At 56.4% G+C, this 16,136-nt stretch overlaps 2 protein-coding genes across 3 annotated transcripts in view; one reads left to right on the top strand and one right to left on the bottom strand.

Annotated features, from left to right (window-relative positions):
- COMMD7 (COMM domain containing 7) overlaps positions 1-1,868 on the bottom strand; it is a 15,451-nt gene extending 13,583 nt beyond the window's left edge. Inside the window, 1 exon segment of the mRNA XM_031058063.1 lies at positions 1,850-1,868. Coding sequence (XP_030913923.1) covers positions 1,850-1,868 — 19 coding nt within the window.
- Positions 469-16,130, top strand: DNMT3B (DNA methyltransferase 3 beta). Of its 2 annotated transcripts, XM_031058025.1 has the most exons (19): positions 469-551; positions 3,419-3,545; positions 4,167-4,270; positions 5,363-5,446; positions 5,912-6,103; positions 7,188-7,346; positions 8,117-8,224; positions 8,929-9,070; positions 9,430-9,558; positions 9,954-9,998; positions 10,467-10,546; positions 10,780-10,892; positions 11,266-11,449; positions 11,681-11,765; positions 12,314-12,459; positions 12,606-12,696; positions 13,288-13,436; positions 14,038-14,123; positions 15,234-16,130. In XM_031058025.1, exons 2-19 carry the CDS (start codon positions 3,425-3,427, stop codon positions 15,373-15,375), a joined length of 2,160 nt encoding a protein of 719 aa, XP_030913885.1. In that variant the 5' UTR covers positions 469-551; positions 3,419-3,424; the 3' UTR covers positions 15,376-16,130. The 2 variants fall into 2 exon arrangements, with proteins under 2 accessions (XP_030913885.1, XP_030913884.1); XM_031058024.1 differs by lacking the exon at positions 5,363-5,446 and having other exon boundaries at positions 12,221-12,459.
- The last annotated feature ends 6 nt before the right edge of the window (positions 16,131-16,136 follow it).

Here is a 16,136-nt window from a genome sequence, read left to right on the forward strand (position 1 = left end):
AGGAGGAACCGGGGGGAAATGGAGGGAAGGGCCGGAGCGGGAGAGCAGAGAGGCCAGGCACAGGAAGCGGGCAGGGGGAGCCTGCCCTTCGCCCCCTGCCCTTCCCAGCGAGCACATCTGCGAAATCGGCGCCTTTCTTACGGAACTGCCAACCCAGCAACTCCTTTCTTCCCAGGATTAGAGGGAAATGTTCGGTTTGGGGAGACTTAAAGGCCATTAGTGTGCACCGCAGCCCAGAGCCAGCCCGGCCATTAGGGTCCTTTATTTCTTTTTGTTATTCAAACAGGGCTTGGGCGATGGCTCCATCCCAGCCATGGGTAAAGCTTCCCTCCAGCCTTTTGATATGCATGCCCCTGTCTGGAGGCAAAGTCCGAAACCTCCCCACCTCCTGGGGACATGCACCTGATAACAGGGCGGCCTCTTTTCTCAGCAAGGAAAACTGAAACCAGCCTGGGCCGGGCTGGAGGAGCAGCCCCGGGAGCAGGGGCAGGGGTCCAGTCCAGAGCACGGCCCGGCCAGGTGAGCCCTGCCCACGCTGCCCTCTCTGCCAGGTGAGCCCAGCCATCCTGCCCACTCTGCCTGCTCTGCCCGCCCCAGGGTGGCCAGCAGTCATGGCCAGGCAGGGACCAGAATTCTCTCTAAGCAGTTAATGCTGTGGCATGGTCTTTAACCAGTTTGGCAAATCTTAAAGAAATTGGTATTGCAAAATGAGGGCGGGCTGTGGAGTCAGCGGGTTCATTGTCTTCTCGGGTGGGATTTGGCTGCAGGGCACGTCCTGGTCACCAGGCAGTGCCGGGGCTGCCGCTGGTGCCGGGCTCTGGGGGAGCTTTCGGCCGTGGAGCTGGAATTGTGCATTATTTACCTCCTCATGGATTCTCATCTCCACACGGAGTGCCTGACTGTGGAGCACAGGGTGTGTTTGCAGGGCGCTGGGCAATGCAAACACTGCAGGGCTGGTCTCCCCTGAGCCAGCCCATGTGAGGGCAGTGCTCTGTTTCTGATTATTAATGCCCCGAGTGCACATGCTGGTGTGTTTTTGCGAGGGGAGGCGAGGACAAAGAGCCAAGCCTTCCTCTGGAGCAGGAGGGGGTGAGCTCACAAGGATGTGGCTCCTGTAGGGGACCCTGGGTGGTCAGTGGGCAGCAGCAAGGGCTCCTGTGGCTTCAGCATTTGGGGCAAACAGCAGGAGAAGGGGTGGGAATTGCAGTCGTGCTGCATAGGTTAAGGATTTTGGGAGAGGCACTTTTAATGAGCAGTTTATGCCATGGTTTGCTGTTCCCTTTCCCGTCAGAGGATGGTGATGATGTCCTCAAGTGATCCTGGGCAGTGCAGCTGGAGAAGGGCACGGAGCAGGCAGGGAACCAAGCAGGGAGCTGACGTGCCTGTGCTCACGGCAGGGCCTGTGGCCCGTGCCTTGGACACGCAGAGCTGTGACCTGTGGGTCTCTGCTCTGCCAGCGAGCAGTTCCTTCCAAAGGGATAACCCTTTTCCCCCCACTTTATAACTGGAATAAAGGCCATGGGGGAGCTCCCTAAGCACGTGGCAAAGCTGAGCTTGGGGCATCAGGTGTTCAGTCCTGGCTGTGTCCCTGGCGAGACCTGGTCACTGTGTCACCTCCCCTGTGCTGGGCTGACAGCACACCCTTGCTTGGTGTGCTGGACATAAGGCAGTCTGGGGCTGAGGAAGGAAAAGCCATTTTGAAGTGCAAGTTTGAACTTCCTGGACTCAGGCTCCTGACAAAGGAATGAATGCAGAGGTCGTCTGAGAGTCCCAGTGGAGTTTTGTGGGTGCAGATGTTTGGGAGGGCTGGGAGATAGCCTTGCCTGCTTCTGTCCTCCTTGAATCTTACCTGCCTCATGCAGGTCCATCTCCTTGTACCCTCTGGTTCAGATCACCCTCATGCTGGGAGAGCAGCCTCCCTGTAGGGATTCCCAAGGGACATTCACTTTTTGGTGAGTTTTGCTGGTTTTGGCTGGTTTTGCAGCCACTGTCCTGGCTGCTGCTGCTCTGCAGCACTGTGGGCTGGGGAGGGGGAGCAGACCTGGAGGAGCTGGCCCTGACCTGGCTCTGCTGTGCCGTGGTGGATTCACCATCCTGGAGCATCCGGGGCCATGTGGGACCATCCGCCTGGGCCGGGGGCAGGCGGCGAGTCTGGGCAGCTCCCAGGAATTGTTTGCTGGGTCTGGGAGCAGATGTGCTGCAGCACAGGGATTTCTGCACACAGCTCTGGGGGTTTTGCAGCGTCTGGTGCCGTTCGTCTCCTCCTCCCTTTGTCCAGGGGGGAGGCAGCGTGTGCACCGAGGTTTCTGCCTGTGGAGGTGGGTGCTGGACACCTGTTTGCCTTTGTGTTTGAGCATTACCAGGTTTTTAACTCTGCCCTCTGCGTCCAAAACATCAAACTCCAACTGGTCTTTGTTTGTTGGAGGTGCTGACAGATGATTTCAAAGCAGAAATCTCAATTGTTAGGGCAGTGGTTGGAGGCGATGCGGAACGAGAGTGACACAGAAGGGGTGGTGAGCTGGAGCTGGGGTCTCTGGGGCTGAGGAGGGTGTTCCTTTGGCTTCCTAACAGGGCTGTAGGTGGGCAAAGCCCTGCGAGCTTCTCAGCTCTTGAGTTACGTGCTGCTGAAATGACTGTGCTGCTGAAATGACTGTGCTCTGGAGAGGCAAGTTGCAGCACAGACCCATAGCCCGGCAGTGAGGCAGCACAGTTCATGGCATCCGGGGGCCTCTGGGAGAGCTGGAGCTTCCACTCCGGAAAACAGGAGCCAGGGAGGGCACCCAAGGGAAGGCAGCAGAGCCCCAGCTCTGCAGGGACACCAGGGCAGCGGCTGCCAGCATGCACAGCCCCCTCACCCTGGGGCAGGGCAGCTGAGGCCAAGAGCAGGGGGCAGGAGGAGTTTTCTCCCTTGGAGAGAGAGTTTAATGCAGGCTCCAGGACTTTGCCCCCCATGGTGGGCTGTGCCTCTCCTACTGCTGCAGGAACAGCCCACCCACCTCTGGGCGTGCTGGGCAGCTGGAATACAGGAGGCTGGTGGCCCAGGGGTGGGCTGGTCCCAGGGGTGGGCTGGCCCCAGGGGTGGGCTGGCCCCTGGTTTCTACAGGGTGGCCCTGTCTGGAAGTGCAGCTCCCCTCCAGACAGGGTCTGTCAGAGTGAGCTGGGGCTTGGCAGCTCCTAACCAGCTTACAGATGTTGGAGGAAAACCTGGTGTTCCCTAAGGATAAGTGGGTTGCATCTGGGACCTTTTTTAGATGGAGCTGGTTGACCTTTAGGGCCACCACATTTATGTGCAGTGCTGTTTATTTCCCAGGACCTTTAGTTGCATCTCCAGTCAAACCCCTCTGCTAAGGGCACAAAGTTAAAGCTGGCGCAAGGACCTCGCTCTGTCTGAATTTCCTTTCCATTCTGGCTTCTACAGGCGACCATGAAAAAGGAGAAGAGCCATGGGCAGGAAGAGGCAGACTGTAGGGCAAAGCTGATCCTCATCAACGGGGACAATGCCCCTGGCGTTGTCCTGGAGGCCAATGGGAAGCCCAGCACTCCAGGTGAGGGTCACCATGCTGAGCCCAGAGTGCTCCCAGGATGCTCAGGGTTGGGATGTCACTGTGGCTGTGGAGTCCCCCCATGACCCCACTGGATTTCTGTGATCCAGGAGCACACCCAGGCCATGCTGTGTTGTGGGAATGGGTGCCACACTGGGATGCTGGCTCTGCCCCTCAATAGTTTAACCCCCATGGAGTGAGGAAAGCAGGGGAGCCCCTTCAGCCTGGGGGGCTGCATCACTGCTCCTGGGATTCTCCAGTCAGGGTTCCCAAATCCCACCTCCTGGGTTCACAAGGTCCTGCTTTAAATGACCTGGTGACAAGGCCAGAAGAACTGGCATGTGGCCTCCTTGTGCCTCTGAGCTTTCAGGAACCAGGGAGTAGATAAGAATGTCCCCATGCCTGCTGTTAGTCCCTCCCAGTTTTAGGGACAGGTGGGTGATCTGGGGCTGTGGTGCCGCAGTGGGAGCCCTGGGGACACCACTTGTCTCTGCCCCCAGCCACGTTTCTCTGAGATGAGCTTTGGTGTCTCCAGTTTGTGATGTGGGAGCAGTGGGAGGCTGGGACATGCAAGGACAGATGGGCTTGCAGAGCCTGAGGCTGCTCTGTCTTGTCTCTGCACAGATTCCAGGGGCCTGGGGCTGCTGCCCCTGAAGAAGAAGAAGGACAGCAATGGAGACCTCTCCAAGGAGGACCTGGCCTGGCCACTCGATCTGCCAGTGCAGAGGGTAAGTGAACACCGAGGATGCTTTTTGGGTGCTGTCTGTGGGTGTTATCTGGTGCCAGGATCCTCATCTCATTCCCTCTGGGCTTTTCTTGTGCTCAGTGCCAGAGGAACAGTCCAGTGATGAATGCAATACTCACAGCGTAATGTTTTAATTTTTAAATTCCTCTCCTCATGATACAGCAGTAGGAGGGGGTGGTGTGGGATGCAGCAATGCCCATTAAATGTTTCAGCAGCCTAATAAAATATGCTGATATTTTCTTTAAAGTCTTGGCTGTATTGATACACTGAAGCATCTCATGCCTCCCACTGTTGGGGTGAACTGCTTTTAGCTGCTGTGGGGCTGAACCCCAATTTTATCCACCCTCTTTTGTTGATTAGGTTGACAAACCTCCAGGGTCTGGAAGCATTTTTCCCTTCTGGCTTTATTGTTTTGAGTTAGAATTAAAACCCAAGGTTGGAGATCTGCCTGAGATGAGGCAGCTTCCAAAAGAAAGAGCCATAAATCCAGTGGGTGAAAATTGATCTTTCCCACTGTTTAGTTTTGGGGCTCTTCACTGCAAAATCTCGTTTAATTTTGAATCTCTGTTGTGCTGGGTGCAGGCAGCAAGTCTGGGCTGGACTGTAACTCTGACCACCAGGGAAAGGCTGCAGGGCTGCTGTGGGAAAGAGCACCCATAGCAGTGTGAGAGCATCCAGGGTGTGTAAGTGTGTCCATGCCTGGGATGGCTGCTCTGCCATGGCCTGTGGTTCTCCTGGCATCCCAGTCCTCCCAGCTGTGGCTCCTGCTCTCTGTCATGCTGGGTGCAGTGGGCTGCAGCAGTGGGGCTCCTGAGCCTTGCAGAGATGCTGTGGAGCAGAAAGTTGCCCAAAGGGGCTCAGCACAAGGTGCCTCCAGCATGCATCTGTCTCCTCTGACCTTCCCCAGGGCACTGCCTGTGGTGCTCAGCCCCATGAGGCACAGACTGCCCGTGTCCCCGTGTGAGGGGGGCACCCATGCTGTGGCAGGGTGTTCTGGTAGCAGGTGCAGCCCTGGGGCAGGGCTGGGCGGGAGAGCAGCCTCAGGCAGAATCCCACCCTGTGCCTCCTGTTGCAGGCAGGGCGGACCCGGCAGGAGATGCGGCTCAAGGACCCAGCACGCAGTGTGGAGCCTCCCAGGGAGCTGCCAACTCCCGTGCGGGTGAGGGTCTGGCAGGGCCAGGGCTCCCCTGGGCCTTCCCTTGGGCTCCAGGGCCCTGCACTGCTGCTGTGCCCTGGTCAAGGGTCTTCAGAGATGGTGCAGCCTCCCCGTGCCTCAGTTTCCCCAGTGAAGGGGTGTGTTTGTGCTGTATTTTGCCCCTGCTATAAACTAGGTGTATTGAGCAGCCTGGGGTGGATTTGGGACAAGAAAATGGGAGGGGGCAGTGGTGCACCATTTGCTCTGGGTCTGGCAGGTAAAAGCAGAGCAGTTCTCCTGCAGATGCCCCCATTAAGGGCTCTCCTCTCTATTCATGGCTGCAGTGGTGTCCTCACTCCCTGGCTCCCCCTCTCTGATCCCCACTGCAGGGTTGGGGTGATGTGGGGAATGGGGGTGATGTGGGGCAGGTCTCTGCTCCCCCTGTCCCTCTCCCTGCTGCACTCACACCCCTCTGGCTCTGCCATGCAGAGCTCCAGGCGTCGCTCTGCTGTGCCCACACCTGTGACCATCGACCTGACGGAGGAGGAGGACTCGCAGGACTCATCCCAGAGCAGCAGCACACTCTCGGGGAGCAGCTCCCAGGAGGGGCAGAACGGCTCTGCTGACCTGGGGGCTGAGGAGGCAGAGAGCAGAGACATGGGCATGGCACTGGAGTACCAGGTATGGAGGGGCTGAGCTCTGCTCCTGCACCCAGGGTGGTGTGGGGCAAGGATGAGCCTCTGTGACTTGTCCCAAAGCAAACCTGGAAACCTCAGTGCTGTTCCTCCTGCCCACCCTTCCCTGCATGCCTGATGGAGCCAGGCTGTCTCCATCTATCAGGCTTGGATGCTTTGGGGACCAGCCCTGCAAAGCTGCCACTGGTGCCACACGTGGGCCCCCCGAGACACACATGAGTGTGCCGTGCCCTGCTCAGACAGGCACTTGCATGTGCAGAAAACATTTCTGTCGGGGATGCTGGAGAGAACCGAAGCTGCTGGGGCTGCAGAGCAGGATTCAGTGCCTGCGGGCCGCAGGGCAGGGCCCCAGACTTGCAGGAATTGGGCAATTGCATCTTGCTGCATAATTAAGTACGTAATTGCAGAACAAAGCTGGGAAGGAGGGCTCTGCAGGCAGAGAGGTGACTTTTCTCCGTGTGAGGTTCCTTGCTGTGCACAGCACCCAGCGTGCCTGCGATGGGTCACACCAAAATTCTTGGCTCTTTTTTTTTCTTCTGTGTTTTTGCTCTGCCACATTTCCTGCTCTCCCCAGCAGGAGCAAGAGGAGGGTGGGTGGGTGTCCTCTCCCTGGGGTGCAGCCACACAACACAGGCTGAGCCGTGAGCCCTGTGCAGGCGCTGCCCTGTGCCAAGGAGGGCACCCAGGGAACAACCTTGGTGCAATGCTCCCCGTGTTTGCAGAGACCCTGGCAGGGCAGGCAGGAGTGGACACGCATGGGGCTGGGTGCCAGGTGGGCTGTGCAGGACGGAGCACGCACCACGCCGTGTGTCAGCCTCGGGCTCAGCATGGGCTGGCACACACAGGGCTCCCCACCAAGCTTCAGCATGGATCAGGGCTGCCAGGTGACAATGGCTTGGCCCTGTGCTTGAGGGAGGGGTTGCAGTTTTTGGAGATCACTGCACTAAGGTTCTACCTGCGTGACACACGTGGTGACACACCAGGGCTGTCCCCTGCGCTCCAGGGCTCTCCTGCACAACTGCCCAGACAAAATGGGGAGTTTGGGCTGATCTGTTGTGTTGTGCTTTCAGGATGGGAAGGAATTCGGAATTGGGGAGCTTGTCTGGGGGAAGATCAAAGGTTTTTCCTGGTGGCCTGCAATCGTCGTGTCCCACAGAGCCACGGCCAAGCGGCAGGCAGTGTCGGGCATGCGCTGGGTGCAGTGGTTTGGAGATGGGAAGTTCTCCGAGGTAAGAGAGAACTTAGACTGTTTTGGCCCAGCCCAAAACATCCTCCCCTGCACGTTTCTGCCCCACTGCTGAGGCTGGCTGTGGGGGGTGGATGTGCTCTTGCAGTCTCCCCTCCCGGTGTTAAGCATGGCCAGGCCCTGGCAGGTTCTCATGGCTCTGGTGTCTGTAACTAATCACTGGTAGGTTGGTGACAGCATCCAGACGTGGGGACACCTGCCTGGCCACTTCACAGCCTTTTGTCCATGCTCCAGAGCTTTCCCTGTCACTTCCTGCCTGGGGAGGAGTGTCCCCTCAGAGCCCCTCACAGAGTCAGTACCCTGAGTGGGAAGGGACCCACAAGGATCTTTGAGTCACACTCCTTCCCTGCTCGGGACAGCCATAAAATCCCACTACATGCCCCAGAGTGTCATCCAAACTCTCCTTGAACTCTGTCAGGCTCCTGCCATGACCACTTCCCTGGGGAGTGTGTTCTAGTGCCCAGCCATGAACCTTTTTTAATATCCAACGAGGATATTTCCTATATCCAGTGAGGATACCAACCCCTCCCACGCTGCAGGCAGGAGGGAGGAAGTGCTGTGCTGGTGTCACACCAGCAGTGCCGGCAGAGGGTGCAACCCACCCGTCCTTGTCACACTGCTGCTCTTGGCACAGCTGCCTCTGGGCTCCTCCTGTGGCCACAGTGCTGCAGCTGGGGACTGCCCAGTGCTGGGGGGATAAGGCCCAGCAGGGCATTCCCATCTCACAGCTGAGATCTTGGGGCTCTCTCCCAGGTTTCTGCAGACAAACTGGTGGGACTGATGGCCTTCAGGCAGCATTTCAATTCCTCCACGTTCAACAAGCTGGTGTCCTACCGCCGTGCCATTTACCATGCTCTGGAGGTAACCACCAGGGGTGGGTGAGGAGGTGCCAGCTGAACCAGCTGGGCTGAGGGGACAGTGGCATGGATGCAGTAAAACCCTCCTTTCACTGCTGAGATTATTTTCAAGTGTGGCTGTGGGGCCAGGCTCTGCTTATCCTGAGGGTTTAGGGGTAGCTGCTGCTGCTCCAGGGTCTCACTGCTCCAGAACCCCAGGCCAGACTCCCTGTGAGGGCTTGGATGTGGCAGCATCATGGCAGCAGGGCAGTGCCAGGCTGGCCAGAGGTGTCCCAGGTCAGTGCAGGATGCCCTTTGAAGTCAGGATTAGTGCTGAGCACTGGTGAATCCAGTCTCCATCCAAGGGATGCACCACATGTCAGCCTGTGGGGCTGCAGACCCACAGACATCTCTTGTGTCTTTTCTTCCTGCCACTTGCCATGGAGCAGAATCTGGGTAAGGGCTTTGGCTGGGCTGTCCTTGCTTCTGGCTCCATTGGGGCTGCTGGAGGAGAGATGGGCTCATTTCAGGGATGGAGGCATGGGGCTGTGGCCAAGGGCACACCCAGAGTGGGAATCCATCAGCTGCCACCATCCCAGGGCCACTAAGCCCTCTGTGTGTGTGTGCTGGGTGGGGAGGGGGCCTGGGGCTGTGGCCCTGGCAGGCTGTGGCTGCTCCCCTGACAGAGACCACCATGTCACTCTGTCCCCTGCTGCCCATGCTCCTCAGGTGGCCCGGAGCCGGTCGGGGAAGACGTTTACAACTGGCCCCAGGGAGTCTCTGGAGGAGCAGCTGAAGCCCATGATCGACTGGGCAATCTCTGCCTTCAAACCCCTGGGGCTCAAGGGACTGCGGCCACCCAAGGGCTCAGGTGAGGTGGTGGCAGCAGCTGCCTGGGGGCTGGTGGGGGCTGGCATGGGCAGTGGCCACTGGGGGCTGCCCCTGGCTGAGCCTGCTCACCCTGTGCTGTGGCCATGCCAGTCCAGTCCCGGGGGGATCCTGGGGCTTCTCACTGGGACCCTCAGTGGCACTGCAAAAAGCTGAGGCAAAACACCCTCCAAGCTCCATGGAAATCACACCTGGCAGAGCCTTGTGCCATGTGTGAGGACCTGGTGGCCAGGAAGGGTCCTGCTGTGGCTGGGGTGAGACCTGGCAGGGCTTGGCAGGAGGTGCCCTGGGCCAGTCCTGAGGCTGGAGGCTTGTCCTTAAGGAGGTTCCTTTTCCTTGCAGAGAATGGGGTGCTGAGGAATGGGACAGAGGAGGTGGTGTCCCTTGAACAGTGTCCCCCCACCAAGAGGCTGAAGACCTACCCCTGCAACAGCAGCAAGGAGCAGCGTGTGGAAGAGGACCAGACCCGAGGTAACCAACACAGAGAGCTGGGGAGGGGCTGTGCTCCCCAAGAGCGCTGGGAAACCATTCTGGCTAAGGGCTTGGCTCTTCCCAGGAGCCATGAGCCTGGGTTCTGAAGGCAAAAGCTTTTGTGGTCTGATGGTGCTGACTTGTGCCTTACAAGACACCAGCAAACCCAACTGCAGGACATGGGCTGGGCCCCACCAGCTTGGAGCATGTGCTGCTATGCTAAGCTCTAATATCTCCATCAGTGAAAGGATGTGGGCTTTGCACCAAAATCTGTCAGCAAAGCTGGAGTAGTTCTAATGCAAGAAATAAGGCACCTGTAAGCAGAGTGCATTTAAAGTTTGTAACACAAAGAATGATAATGTCTTTTTTTTTTCTTTCTTTTCAAATTTATAAAGAGCAAATGGTTTCTGACGTTACGAACAACAGCGGGAAGCTGGAAGGTAAACGCTAGCCCTGTCTCTCCTTGGAAGAGGTGTGAGGTGCTGGGGGTGCCCAGCAAGGGTCGTGGGTCCCTTTTCAACTGCACCATGTAGGAGGGGGAAAGTGCTGTGAGTGCAGGGTGCTGAGGGGGACAGGGTGCTGAGGGGGACAGGGTGCTGAGGGGAGCAGGGCGTTCAGGGGAGCAGGGCGTTCAGGGGAACAGGGTGGATGGGGTGCTGGCCAGGTCATCCATGGGAGCCACAGCCACATCTGGATGCAGTTCCAAGGGCAGGCCCCAATTTGGTGCAGTTCTGAGGGCAGGCCCCATTTGGGTGCAGTTCCAAGGGCAGGCCCCATTTGGGTGCATTTCTGAGTGCAGGCTTTATGCAGACACTGCTCCAGCCTCTGCAGCCCGTGGTGGGGGTGTAAGGGGGTCGTGCCCTGGGTGTTCCCTGCCCTGGGTGAGCGAAGCTCTCTCTGTCCCACAGATAGCTGTTTGTCCTGCGGGAGGAGGAACCCAGCCACCTTCCACCCACTGTTCAAGGGGGGCCTCTGCCAGACATGCAGGGTAAGTGCTGCTGTGCTGGGGCTGAGTGGGAGCCTGGGGCCAGAGGGTGGAGCTGGCCATGCTGTGTCCTCCACACTGAGGGGCTGTCCCTCAGCGTGTCCTCACCACCTTGAAACATTTGAGGATTGCATCTCCAAAATCTGTACTGAGAATGGAGCAAAGCTGTGTTTTCCACCATCTGAGCATGGCTCCTGATCCTCTGTCCTTCTCTGCTCCTGCTGTCCTTTTGCTAGGATAGATTCCTGGAGTACTTCTACATGTACGATGAAGATGGGTACCAGTCCTACTGCACCGTCTGCTGCGCAGGCAAGGAGCTGCTGCTCTGCAGCAATGCCAGCTGCTGCAGGTGAGCCCCATGTCTGCTCCTGGGGCTGAGGGCCTGGCATCATTCCCAGGGAGCTGCAGGAAGTAGGGTCATCCTCCATGAGCCTGGGCAGGGGCTTTGCTTCTCTTCAGTTGGCTGCCATGCAGCATATTGTGACACAGCCTACTTGCCCTTACTAAGCCAGGTATCACCTGAATAAATCCTGTGGAGGTTGGCTGGAGACTTACCCATGCCTTGGTCACCAGCTGGTGTTAGCAGCCCTAGAAACCAGAGTACTGTCTGGAAAAATATCCTGTAAAGGCTCTGTTCCATGGCAGGGGAGAATCCAGGAGAAGCTGGGGTGACCCAAAGGGGTTGCTGGGGTGACAAGCACAAGCTGTTGTGGTTTGGGCAGGTGCTTCTGTGTGGAGTGTCTGGACGTGCTGGTGGGGCGAGGGACGTCAGCCAGAGTGAAAGAGCAGGAGCCCTGGAACTGCTACATGTGCCAGCCCCAGCAGAGCCGTGGCATGCTGCAGCGCCGGCAGGACTGGAACACTCGCCTGCAGGACTTCTTCACCAGTGACAAGGGACAGGAATATGTAAGGGCTGGGGCAGGGAGCCTGGTGTGCTGGGATGTGGGGAAGAGGGTCACTGAGGGCTACCTGGATTTCCTCTTCCCTCTGCCTTGGTCTTGTTCACCTACCCTTTCCAAGGGTGCCAGGCTCTTGGTCCTGCAGATGCTCTCCTGAAGGTGGAGGTGCTGCATTCAGAGCCTAATGGGACAAGGCAGCACTGCCAGGGCTGGGGCTTCATGGCTGTCTCTATTGCAGGCTGCACCCAAAATCTACCCAACAGTTCCTCCAGCGAAGAGGAGACCAATTCGAGTGCTCTCGTTGTTCGATGGGGTGACAACAGGTGAGGCAGTAGGGAAGCACTGCTGGGCAGCTCTCAGCGCTGGGCATTGGGGATGAATCATTCCATGGGCTCAAATCTGTCTCTAAAAGCTTGGTGGGGAGGAGGGAGTGAAACCAGGGTGATCCCCATCAGAAAAGGGATGAGGGCAGGGTCTCTCTTTCCTGCTGGAGGTGGAGGGAGGGCATGGAAGGGGAAGGGATGGAGGGGAGGGCATGTGTGGGCACCTCGCAGAGGTGTTCCTGCTGTGCCAAGTGTGATCTGGGGTGGCTGGTTCCCTTGAGAAGCCAGAGCTGTGGGGACACCAGTAACCTGTACTCTGAAGTGCCTGAGGGCAACTGGTTTGTCTCAGTTCACTCAGCTCTGGCATTCTGCTTTCTGGGAGCAAACCTGCCTGGAGGAATGGGTCAAATAAAAGTTGACTCACCCTGAAGTGCTGTTTGACTACACCCACCTAGGACATCCAGGAGCGGCCACATCAAGCGGTGCTGACGAGGGAGACTTGGAGGCTAAAGAGAGCAGTGCCACCTCAGACCTCTGTCCGTTGGCAGGGTACACGGTGCTGAAGGACTTGGGCATCCAGGTGGAGAAGTACATTGCCTCAGAGATCTGTGAGAACCCCATTGCTGCGGGCAAAGTGCGGCCCGAGGGCAACATCACATACGTGCACGATGTCAGGAACATAACCAAGAGAAATGTGAGCTCTGCTGCTGTGGGAGCCTGAGGGACAGGGCACCGTGGGGGCATGGGTGTCACTGGGACAAGCTTGTGCCCTGCCCCATGGGGAGGAGAGACCCATTTCTGTGGCGTCCCCTAACGGTCTGGGCTGTCTGTTCTCTATAGATTGAGGAGTGGGGTCCTTTTGACCTGGTGATCGGTGGAAGCCCCTGTGATGATGTCTCCCTTGTCAATCCAACCAGGAAGGCTCTGTTTGGTAAGGCTGCTTTGCTCTGCTGGGCTGCATACCTTGGGATGGTCCTGGGCCGTGGAGCCACCTTCTGGGTGGTGGTTCAGCCCCAGGCTGTATTGGTGATGGGCTGTCTCCATACCCATCTTGGTGGGGAGGGCAGGCAGGCCCCCCAGCCTCACAGCCCCAGCTGGTGCCAACCTGTCACAGACATGTTTTATGAAAAATCCTTTCCTTAAGATTTTTTCTCCTGAGAGAGAAGCTGAGAGGCCTCAGGAACAAAATGTAAACAATGATTACCTGCTGCTGTAGAATGCAGCAGGTAGATCTGTGATTGGTCTCATATAGTTGTTTCTCATTAATGGCCAATCACAGTCCAACTGTCCAGGCTGTCTCGATCAGTCACAAGCCTTTGTTATCATTCCTTTTCTATTCTTAGCTAGCCTTCTGATGAAATCCTTTCTTCTATTCTTTTAGTATAGTTTTAATATAACATATATAATAAAATAATAAATCAAGCCTTCTGAAACATGGAGTCAACATTCTTGTCTCTTCCCACATCCTAAGACCCCAGTAAACACCGTCACACCAACCTGCTGCTCGGCTTTTTCCCCACAGAAGGAACTGGGAGGCTGTTCTTCGAGTTCTACCACCTGCTCAACTACGCCCGTCCCAAGGCAGGCGAGGAGCGGCCCTTCTTCTGGATGTTTGAGAACGTGGTGGCCATGAGGATCAATGACAAGAGGGACATTTCCCGGTTTCTGGAGGTAGGGATTGCTGACAGCTGTGGGAAAGGCCTTGGAGCAGGTGACATTTGCTGGGCTGTGCTGGGTGTGAGGGTCTGGCTGTGGTTTCCTGTGGCCCTGATGCTGGAAAACCCCCTGCCTGGTGCACATGCCAAGGAATCAAGTTTAGTCTTGGCTCTGGATCCTCCCCTCTGGCTTTCATCAGGTCAAGCCCAAGCACAAGTCCTCTGGGGGAGGGGTTTTGCCAGCATTGCAGAAAGCATCTGTTCCCAGCAATGCCTGTTATTTCTGGGGAGAGGGGGGTCAGGGACTGGGAAGGAGTTTTAACTCTGTGGTAGCCAGGATGGATTGTGGGTCAGCAGGGACCACTGGTGTAAAATCACAGTTGAAGGCTGATCCTGGTCCATGGGTGATGGTCAATAGCTGCTGGCCATGGCCTGGGAACTCATGTGGCCACCCAGGCTGTTCTCTGGTGTGAAACAGCGTTTGTGGGAGCTACAACATTTTGAGGATTTTGACATCTTTTAAGTCCCTGCAGTGCAGTTGGGAAGGGCTGTTCACGCAGGAGAGAATCAAGCCAACATTTCCTCTAACTTTTTTTCTCCCTGTTTTTGGCTCGCAGTGTAACCCAGTTATGATTGATGCAATCAAGATATCAGCTGCCCATAGAGCTCGTTACTTCTGGGGCAACCTCCCTGGGATGGACAGGTAATCAGTCAGTCTGCTGTCCTTGGATCTCTCATGGTAGTTTTGGTTTGTTTTGTAGTGCCCATTCGGGTTTTTTTTGTCTCCCTGGCTCTAAGCCCAGCTCCTGGGAGCAAGGAGCCACAGCTCCCGCATGGGGCAGCTTCCCTGCAGTGATGTGCACATGATAATTAATGCTCTTACTAATAAGCAATGATGAGACTGCAAGGGAGAAGTGTAGCAGCATCCCCTGCCCTGGCCCTGAAGGTTTTGGAGGGAGGAGTGATGAGGCTTGCTCAGGATGCTCTGGTGGGTCTGGCTGGGGGTGCACATGTGGATTGCCTTTGGGGTCAGGCCCAGGCTGATGTGGGGTGCTGTATGGCAGCCCTGTGCCCCAGTCAGTGCCATGGTTGTGGGTTTATGGAGGAACTGAGTGGCTGCTCTGGCTGTGGTGGGTGGTGTGGGGAAGCTCACACCACAGCCAGCAGCTGCTGTGACAGGGCATGAGTGCACCCTGCTCCACGCTTCACACCATGAATTCATGGCAAAACACAGCAGAAGGACTGGGAGCAGGTAAATCCAATTACAAGCAGTCCATTACACCAAATATGTGTGACCGAACCTGAAGGTTTTGCATCATGGATGCTTCTGGCCAGTAAACACAAGACTGGGGTTAAATACTTTTGCTTGCTTATATTTAAATTGCCAGTATTTGTTGGAGTTAACACTGAGCTAAAGGCATTTGTAAGTAAAATAACGATTCCAAGCCTTTGTCATGTGAAATGGCTGTTGGACTTTCATCTGTCTGATTGTAAGAGAAGTGCCCAGCCCATGACTCAGAGCTACTCACTCCTATCTCCATGGAGTAGCCCTAGGGCAATGCTTGCAGAGGTGCTACTGAGCAGAGGCAGACTGGATGTCCAGGCACAGGAGCCTTGCCAGGAAATCCTACAAGGTGCAGGGCACTGGGGATGGTGGGAAGCCCCATCCAGAACTGCTCAGGCCATGTGGGGCTGGAGAGGTGAATCCCCTCCCCACAGGAGACTCCTGATGCTCACTGTCTTTGGTGGCCTGAGAGCAGTGCTGCCCAGGGAAAGGGATTCCTGCTCCGCCTCACCTGCCCTCTCCCTGCAGGATCTTTGGCTTCCCCCTGCCCTACACGGATGTCTCCAACATCGGCCGCGGGACTCGCCAGAAGCTGCTGGGGGGCTCGTGGAGCGTCCCTGTCATCCGGCACCTCTTCTCCCCACTCAAGGATTACTTTGCCTGTGAATAGCAAACTGGAGCATCCCTCGTCTCTCTGGTAACGATGCACAGCACCGCTGCTGTGGCAGGAGAGGGACGGGCATGGCCACCGGGCTGCCAGGGCCCCGTCCCTCCCTGGGGACGGCAGCCTGGGAGAGCCGAGGAATGTCTGTAACCAAAGAACCTGGCAGGGCAACTTCTGTAAAGGGACTAACAGTGATCCGTAGTAGGAAATGATGGACACGAAGCTTTAATTACCCAGCACACGAAGCTCTATGCATCACTGATGAGATGGGAGTCTCATCCTCCAGAGCATTTTTCCTGTTTAGCCTGGAGCTGGGAAGTCACCACTTGCTGAGCAGCCAGTGTGCAGGCAGCTGCTGGGGAGCTGCAGGCAAACCTGAACTACAGTGAATTGGTGCTTTTCCTAAACATACAAAACCTCTTGAAGTAACTGCCAAAAACCCCCAAACCGTAGCAGCAGGTGTAAGGGACCCCGCTCAGGTTACACACTGAACACAGGATCAAGAAACCAAATCTTTTTTGTTTTTATTTTTTTGATAAAATTTAATTTTGTTGTTTTGATGTCTATTGCTGCTTTAAGGCATTACTTAAGAATGTGGAGATTCCTAGACCTGAATGTAGCTGAAACTGAACTGTGAGGTGATAGAATTACTTCTCTAGCTAGAACTAAAGAAATATTGTCATATATGTTTGGTTGTAGTTTACAAATATTCACTACTTCCTTTTTAAAGCATCTAAAACCTCTCCTTAGATTTTAAAATCCTGCTG

The sequence above is a fragment of the Geospiza fortis genome, unplaced genomic scaffold, assembly GCF_000277835.1.
Source record: "Geospiza fortis unplaced genomic scaffold, GeoFor_1.0 scaffold188, whole genome shotgun sequence".
Lineage (NCBI taxonomy): Eukaryota > Metazoa > Chordata > Aves > Passeriformes > Thraupidae > Geospiza > Geospiza fortis.